Source organism: Talpa europaea (assembly GCF_964194135.1).
Source record: "Talpa europaea genome assembly, chromosome: 9".
NCBI lineage: Eukaryota > Metazoa > Chordata > Mammalia > Eulipotyphla > Talpidae > Talpa > Talpa europaea.
In genome coordinates, this window is record NC_140076.1 from 73466513 (window position 1) to 73475826 (window position 9314).

At 34.8% G+C, this 9314-nt stretch overlaps 1 protein-coding gene across 5 annotated transcripts in view; it reads left to right on the plus strand.

Annotated features, from left to right (window-relative positions):
• The window catches only part of CNOT6 (CCR4-NOT transcription complex subunit 6), a gene marked incomplete at both ends in the record, with an annotated part of 30993 nt that extends 22009 nt beyond the window's left edge, over positions 1 to 8984 (plus strand). The window contains 8 exons of one of the 5 annotated variants that reach the window (XM_084241916.1): positions 778 to 882; positions 964 to 1032; positions 2097 to 2269; positions 3082 to 3236; positions 3829 to 3983; positions 4886 to 5116; positions 6621 to 6823; positions 8772 to 8984. In XM_084241916.1, coding sequence (XP_084098042.1) covers positions 778 to 882; positions 964 to 1032; positions 2097 to 2269; positions 3082 to 3236; positions 3829 to 3983; positions 4886 to 5116; positions 6621 to 6823; positions 8772 to 8984 — 1304 coding nt within the window. Of the gene's footprint in view, positions 1 to 699; positions 883 to 963; positions 1033 to 2096; positions 2270 to 3081; positions 3237 to 3828; positions 3984 to 4885; positions 5117 to 6620; positions 6824 to 8771 lie in introns of all 5 variants that reach the window. The other 4 variants (XM_084241915.1, XM_084241917.1, XM_084241918.1 and 1 more) reach the window with 4 other exon arrangements.
• Positions 8985 to 9314: the final 330 nt, after the last annotated feature.

Consider the following 9314-nt stretch of genomic DNA (forward strand, 5'->3'; position numbering starts at 1 on the left):
TCATTTTACCTGCCTTCTTTAGTCTATATTGTTTATTAGTCTTTCTTAAAGGGAGCTGTTGCAGCCAGAACATATACTGCTTGTGTGACATATATAAAAACTTTGCTGTTCCAAACTCACTGTTCTGTTATTTCTTATCTGAACATAAGAAAATCTGAGAGGATTTGAGACTCTTATCTAATGCATGTAAATCATTGCAGTGGAGTTCATTTTTGACACTTAGGAAAAAGTTAAATTTATGGAGTTATGATTTCATGGTTGTGGGGTTATTTCCTTTCCTAAGTGACTTAACTCTTGAACAGGTCCGTCCCATCTTGATTGTTTATTCAGAAGAATTTTAAACAATCTAAAGGCTAAACACATCCATTTGTCATTAGAATGTTTTCTTGTAAGCTTTGTTGGATTCTTAGATTTTGATTCTGATTCATGATATTGACTGTCATCTTTTTCTTCTCTAATTCTTATTTCCACCCTTCCACAATCCAGTTTCTCCCTACCCCTTCTGGTCATCATGAAAGTGTTGATGAAGTAGGGTCAGTTACAGAATACTACTAGGTATATTCTGAGTTGACATCAGTCTATTAACATCTCTTGCTATTTCTATAGAACGTGGTATATTCTTTAAAAATAGAAAAAATACTTTCCTCTAGTTTGATGTTACTACAGACTGTATATGTATTGTTATAGATGATCTGATAGTTTTGGTATATTTTTCAGTCTTGAAGTATTTTATTACTTCTCTTGGTTTTATTTTACCTATTCTAAAAATATTTCCAGGAAATCCACTTACCCAGGATATATTGAACCTCTATCAGGAACCTGATGGAACCAGAAGGCTGCTGAACTATTTGCTTGATAATTTGGCAGGTACTGCAAAAAGAAGTAAGTGGTCATTTATTTAAACCATTCAATTAGGAAGATTTGTAAGAATATTGCTTAATTTTTTGTCTTGCATTCACTTAGTTTCATCAGAACAGCCACCTCCAAGATCTTGGATTATGTTACAAGAACCAGACAGAACAAGGCCAACTGGTTGGTAGCCTTATTTTTTTTTTTGACTCCTGTCTTTCCTTTTTGTTACAAACCTAGTATATTGTTGTCATGCTTTAGATCATGGGTAGCATTGTGATAGAATGCTTAAGGTTAATGTGGTTTTTAAACTTCACAACAATGAAATAATAACTCCATAAATTCAAGTAACTGTTTCCTAAGTATCAAAAATGCAAGTAAATGCAGTGCAATTAAAGAATTCTTTAATTCTTACTTGGTTTCTGTATATACTGTGCATACTGTGCTATAGAAAGGATGCTGCAGAGCACTTTCTCAGTCATAGGTAAACCATCACCAGAGGACAATTGACATATCTCGAGAAATTTTGGATTGGTCACAACTGGGGAAGAATGTAGTGACTGGAGACCAGGGGTATTGCTAAGCATCCTACACTGCACAGTTCGCCATGACAAAGAATTTATCCACCCCCAATATCAATAGTGCTATTGTTGAAAAGTACTGCTATAAACTGTTAATCAAATTTAGTAAAATAAATACACCAAAATCTTCCTACAGTGGAAATTTCTAAACCCAAGCATGTTCCAAATATATTTGACACTACAAAATTGTAAGACAGCCAACATCTTTACTTAACAGAGAATTTGAACAAATGACCTCCAGTCTTTTTTATCTTAAATTGTATGAAAATAGTTTGGGAATTTCCATGACATTTGTAACAGAATTTGGTCTTTCTGCATGTATTAATAATAGTTACTCTGTGAAAGAAAAGTAATTTATATATCCTCCATTAGCAGTTGGCTAAGTGGCAAAGGGAATGTGGAAATGAGGAGCACTGGTAGTAGAGGCTGTAGGGCTCAAGTTCTTAGTCTTTTTAGCTTCCAGACTTTCTGTAAATACCTCTGTAGCAGGTAATACATGATATTTTTATTTGTCCACATGGCTGTCCTTCCTTTATTACCTAACTTTATATCCTTGTGTCTGTCATATGAGTAGCTTTTCAATGATTGATTAAAATTGAACTTAGTGTTTAAGTGAAAACTATTGAAATGATTTTTTTCCCCTGCCACATGTGTGAATAAGTAAAGTTATCTTTCCTGCAGCCTTGTTTTCTGTCATGTGCTATAATGTTCTTTGTGATAAATATGCGACCCGGCAGTTATATGGCTACTGTCCAGCATGGGCACTAAATTGGGACTACAGGAAAAAGGCCATTATTCAAGAAATCTTGAGCTGCAATGCTGATATCATAAGTCTTCAGGTGAGTCATCAGAAAAGTATTTGTTTAAATTGCACAAATGCCTCAATATTGATAAAATAAGGAGCAATCTGGGAATGCATTATGCTGACACATTCAAATTCCCAGCTCCAGCAGTTTTTAAAATACTGACTTTTTATGTTGTTAGTGATTTCTGGGAATATTCACTCTAGCTGCTTTGCTTTATAGTACTGTGATGCACATGGGTTACGCTGGGTTTTAAGTATGCTTTGACAGCTAACCATCCACAATCTCCTCCCCTACCCCTCTCTCCCCGCCAGCAGTTATTTTGGAGTTGGGTGGTAATGTTACTGAAACTGAGGCATTGCTAGGGTATAATTTTGCTTTACCACCAGTGGTAATAGAAATTTTAGGACATAGTAGAAAGAGCATTGAAACTGGTGTGCATTACTTAGGGTTTTCGGTTCACCTCTCATTTATAACTTGCATCACTTTGGGTAAGTCACTTTCTGCCCATGGCCTGAAATTATGATCTTTGACATTTCTTCTACCTCCTGAATTTTGTTTCATGTTGATTTTAAAACAATAGCGGAGGGGAAAAAAATACTTAGAGGTATACATATTTCCATTCTTTACTCCTAAACAACAAATAACCTTGTCAGCTGGTGCCTGTAAATTGACATGTGAGTGTTCCAGTTGGTTTCACATAAATTGCATTGAAAAGATGTTACATTTTTTATTCTGCAGATCAGTCTTTAAAATTATTTCAAGTTCTCAAACTATACATGGAAAGTTAGTGCATAGGACTATCATTGCTATTTTACAGAATAACTTTGTCATTTATAACTTTTCAGGAGGTTGAGACAGAACAGTATTACAGTTTTTTTCTGGTAGAACTGAAAGAACGTGGCTACAATGGATTCTTTAGTCCTAAATCTAGAGCTAGGACAATGTCAGAACAAGAAAGAAAACATGTTGATGGCTGTGCAATATTCTTCAAAACAGAAAAGTAAGTCATCTTATTTTTTGAACAGAATCATTTTCTCAGTATTTGCAGAATAGAGGCCAAGGACATGGAAATCAGTTGGCATGTAAGACAATGGAATATATGTTATTACTCAAGAAAATAATAATATTGACTTACAGGGTTTTATTTTGTGTTGAATCATTATTAGTAATCTCATTTGGGAAACATGTTGAAAGTGCTGCTGTTTCTTCAGGTGTTTACCAGGGTTTAACTCCAATTGTTACATGAAACACCTTGTAATTGACATTCTCTAGAATGTTAGAGGGATTTTTAAACACATACTTTAGAAAAGATTTAAAAATTATAAGGTGGAATATTCCAACATGAAACCTAAACAGAATATGACCATATTACCTGAAGTTGTAAAATTATTTCAAGATGTTATTTGTATCAGTAACAGACTGAGAACAAGTTTAAATAGATATGGGAAGCTTGGTGTTGAGTGTGGAGGATTTTCCATAATATAATTTTCACATGTTATCTGTTAAGTTTGGGGAAACTACATTTCCCACAAAACTAATATCTTGGTATTCCCAATTCTATGTTTGTGTGTGTGTGTTTGTTTCTGTTTTAGATTTACTTTGGTTCAGAAACACACTGTTGAATTTAATCAGCTAGCCATGGCAAATTCAGAAGGGTCTGAAGCTATGCTGAACAGAGTCATGACAAAAGATAACATTGGAGTTGCAGTACTGCTAGAACTTCGAAAGGAATTGATTGAAATGTCATGTGAGTGACCGTTTCACTTCCTGTAAAATTGACCTCCAAAATTTAATAGAAAACAGAATTTGTTGTTGGCAGTAGTCTTGTCTAACACCTGAAGAAACTCAGTGAGAATTTAAATCTTATAAAATGCCATATTCCTCTTTCTCTACCCCAAAGCTTAAGGTGAGAAAGCATTATGCAGAATTAAGTATTTCAAATCTTGAAAGGAGTCAAACCAAAGGAAAAGTTGGGTTTTTTACTCCCAAGAATTTTTGACATAGAAATGTTTAAGTAAATACTAGTTAAAATAATTTCAGAGAGAAGAACTTGATGTACTTCTATAATTTCTTGATGGCAAGCATAGTCTGTAAGCTAACTTCTTTTCCTAATCCACTTGTAATCATTATTTTAAAGGCCTTGAGTTTTGGGTAGTGAACATCTTACTTCAAATTAAAAATATATTTAGTGTGACCATCATGTGAAGAAGTATCTATCACGTGAAGAATAGTTGGAGCTGGAGATATTTAACCTGAAGGCTAAAAAAGATGAAAGGTGGAACTTACTAACTGTCAAACATATCTTTCTTTGAAAGGGTATAGATTTAATTCTGTGAGGTTTGATTTAGAATATCTGAACTAAGACCAGAAGTTTCAAGACAACAGCTATTTAAAAATTAAGCAATCCCAAGTAGAATGGGCAGTTTTTGTTAAACTAGTAAATGTTCTGTGCTTGAAATATTCAACCAGAAGGTTAGCTATTTCTCAGATTTGTTGTATGGCAGATTTAGTCATCAAATTGGAGATGTTAGGTAAAATTTAAGGTTCTTTTTTATTCCTGAGACTGAGATGTTACTTGCTTTCAAACCCCGTAAGAACATATGGGCTGATGGGCAGATTTTATGTTTGTTTTCTTTTTATCTAATTTAGCTGGAAAGCCACATCTTGGAACAGAAAAACAACTTATGCTTGTGGCCAATGCTCATATGCATTGGGACCCTGAATACTCTGATGTGAAGCTGGTTCAAACTATGATGTTTCTCTCAGAAGTGAAGAACATTATTGATAAAGCCTCACGAAACCTCCAGTCCAGTGTATTGGGAGAATTTGGAACTATTCCACTGGTATTATGTGCAGATCTTAATTCTTTGCCAGACTCTGGTAAGAAGAGGATATTCTTTTACGTGCTTTTTAACTTAGCACGTTTTGTATTCTTTTTGATAATGACAAACGTGGCCAAAACAAAAATTTAGTTTGTAGTGGTAGTTGTGAATCAGGTTTAAAATTTTATGTTTTGTGTGTCGTAGGGGAGGGGGTTGTTTTTGAAAATGAAATGAACTTGTGAAAACCTAAGGAGGAAGGGCATCAGTTATCTTGGATAAACATAATTGATAAAATAATTCAGTAAATAACGTAATCATTGCATTGTCCTAAGGGCACATCTAATTCAGACTTCAAACAGGCTTTTATGATGCTTCTTTGGGAGTCTAGCATGTAGTGATATAATTCAATTTAAACTTACCCTTCTTTTTACAAGCTCTCAAATTTTAGTGGGCTTGATTAGAAAAATACAGTTTGGGTAGAAATTGATAACCTTTATTTACATAGCATCATGCAGGTGATTTTAACAACAAAAGAACAGGGGTCTTGATTTTTATATCAGAGTAAAAGAATACAAAGCTCCTGTAATAGCAAGCTTAATAATAATTCCATTTTTATTTCAACTGTTTATACTTTTACTCATGCAAGGATATTTTTCCTTAGATTTGCCTGCATGTGTACACACACACACACACATTTGAAGCAGTTAAATTCGTAGCACATCATTGCCATCATGATGGATGAGCCATTAAGAAAGATGAACAATTGTTAAAATTCATTTTCAGGGAAAGTAAAAATCATAATTTTTTAGTCCATTTCATTAAGCTGTGGGAATTACTGCTACTAAAGCAGTTGAGAATTACTCTTTGGCAGTTTCTCTATACATTTTCCACCCTCTTTAGCTTATAGTGTATCTGACAGGCAAGAAGAGACTAGTTAAATAATACACATCTTAAGACCTATTTCAGTGTTAAAAAATAATAACAAACCCAAGAGAAAATATCCAAACGTACTAATTTAATGAAAATGAGAAATAAGTATTTGTAGAGTCATCTGGCCCTTACAAAATTAGGAGGATAGTGTCTTGGGATGGTGAAGTTACTACATATAACTTCACCTAATTCTGTAACTAACTGGTGGTAATATATAATGATGGATTCCTTGGTGTCATATCAATTAAATAAACAGAAACCTGCATAACTAAGATCTTGATTACATACTATTTCTTTGTAAAAAGTAGATACAACCTGAGGTTTTTTTTAAAGGATCTAGTTTAACAAATATTATATACCAACACACTTATATTTTGCAGCCATTATAAAAAGATAATTGAGAAGTTATATAAGGTCATGTGATACAATAAAGCAAGGTATAAAGTATACTATTAAAAGTATGTGAAAATGAACTTAAGTCTGGCAAATGTGGAAACAAATAGGAACATTTTAGGAAGTGGATATATGTGTGGTTTAAAACTATTGATTATTGCATTATCTTTTTTATTTATGTTTTATAGACCTGTATGATGATTGTTGACAATGAAAAAGTACATTTTTATTTACTATAGGTGTTGTAGAATATTTGAGCACTGGTGGAGTAGAAACAAATCATAAAGACTTTAAGGAACTGAGATATAATGAAAGTCTTACAAACTTCAGCTGTAATGGGAAAAATGGGACAACAAATGGAAGGATCACTCATGGTTTCAAGTTGAAGAGTGCCTATGAGAATGGCCTCATGCCTTACACAAATTACACATTTGATTTCAAGGTAAGTGTTGAGATTGAGAATCTTTTCCTTTTTAATTTATTTTTAATTAATTTTTAATTGAGGTAGTAATAGATACCCCCATCAGGTATTGCCTCTGTAGTGCACCCAAGATTGATAAACTTTTAAGACCTCTGTTTTTTCAAAGCCTTAAAACTTTGTTATATCTTTAAAATGTGAGTATGTGTTCAGACTAGAATGAAGCCATCTTGAATTAGTTGGCAGTCATGTTCTTTTATTAGTCTTCTGTAGAATCCCATGTGATTGGTGTCTCGTCCCTATTTTATAGATATCTTTTAAATAATTTCCAGGGTAAGAAATCAGATGAAATAATGTTGGTAAATCCTGAGTTAACTGTCATGATTTGGGGGTAGTTACGTTTTTTATGTGCTCCTTACAAACAGCTGGATATGCAGCGTGTTGACATCTAACTTGGTGTCAGTTGGGGTGAGAGGTCCCATCTCATATTTTAATGTAATTGATACTATACTCTTTAGATGCCCAAATGTGGTTTTGTATAAGCCATTTTAAACTTTCTTTCCATTACACAGTTAACAGTTTACTATGTACAGTCTTAACTTAGTTATTCTGTTCATTTTTAGTATGGCTTATTGTTTAGGGCTTATGTCAGCTGTCTTTTTCCGCTACCTTTTGCAATTCTGCTCCCTCAAATTCTAGTTTTATAGTTGGAAAGATTATTCAGGTTTGATTGTTTATTAGAGTATAAATGCTAATGTTAGCTGCATCTTACTTTTGGAGGGAGCGCTTTTAGACTTCTTTGAGAAACAGTTGAAGGCTATAAAAATGTATTATTTGACTTTGGAACAGCCACAGCAACGTATCCATAATGATAGAACCCTGGGGACAGAGGGGTATGTGAAGGTCTTCTACTTGACTGAAGTGGATTGGGTAAAATGAACATTTAAGTGATGGAAGTTAAGCAGAAAGGGGACAAATCAGGACAGTGTAGACACTTAATTGACCAGGAAAGAAGGTCTTTCCAAGGAGTGATGAATGAGTGTTAAACTTCAGAAAGATGTTAATAAGAGTTGTTTCACTAGTGAGCTAGAAAAGAGACTAGACTGTGACCAGTTGGTAAACACCAACGTGTTAGATTCTTGTTTCCAGCAGATTGAAGAGATGAGGTTGATATCCAAAAGTTGGGAGATACTAGGAGGGGTCCCCTCGCCCTCCCCTTGTTCCTGTTGCTGATACAGAGATAGAAGAAAGGCGCTTTAGTAATTGTAAGTTCTTTTGGCCAAGAGCATATTGATGAGAGGCTGAAGTTACAGGGAAGAGATGATAAACCAAGAAATATACTTATCTGTTGGTGTCAGATCTGTGCCTGGGTGCTGCTGAAGACTCTTCTGGCCCCTGTGGAGCTAACAGTCCCATGGTTTTGACCACACACATGAGTGTGTAGTTACACCTGGGGTGTACAGCACCATTTGAAGAGAATTGGAGGTGGTAGGAGGTAGTAAGTGGGTGAGGGCAGGATCCAGGCCTTTGGAAAGTGATTGAATTTGACAATTGAAGGTTGAGAAAGAATTAACCAGATGACACATAACACACAGAAGAAAGCAGAAGGGACAGAACATGGGCAGAATCCTTGAGAGCTTGTCACCTACAAAGAGTGTCATGTCATCCCCCCTTCCCCAGGCTCATGTGGCGTGGGGTAATGAGCAAGGAAAATGGCACAAATAAGTTAGTAAAGAGAAGCACAGACCATGTCATGAGAGCATGAAGAGATCCAGATAGGAGAGAGAATAGTTATCCCTAAACTGTCTGTATTCTACTAGATTTGACATTTGTGGGACCATTTGGTTTATATATGTTATTGCCTCTTCCTATATATGAATAAGTTTCTTATTTACCAACCATGAACTATAAGATTATGTCTTGAAAGCTATCAGTATTTAGTGTTATCTTATTTTCTCCTTCTGTTTTTCAGGGTATAATTGACTACATCTTCTATTCTAAACCTCAGCTGAACACTTTAGGCATCCTGGGACCTCTGGATCACCATTGGCTAGTTGAGAATAACATCAGCGGCTGCCCACATCCACTCATCCCCTCTGACCACTTCTCACTTTTTGCACAACTGGAGCTCTTACTGCCTTTCCTGCCTCAAGTTAATGGCATTCACCTTCCTGGTAGGAGGTAGTCAAGTACCTTCAGAGGATGACCTCAGTTTCACTTGTAAACACATAAAACTCTGAATATTGGGGAGTGAGGTATGGCCACTAGGGATTTAGGGATTTTTTTTTTTTTCCTTAATGATGATTTGAATTTTCAATCTGATTATTTGATAAGGATATAAGTATGAAAGCCAGGTGCTAGCAACAGACAAATTCTGAGCCCAATATGCTTTATATACTGTTAGACAGGGATTGGTGTGTTTGCACCTATCTTTAAATTGTTACAAGTAATTTTCCTGTTTCTTCTATCTAATATAATATTTTCATGCCTTGAAATAGGAAAGTGTTTGAACAGC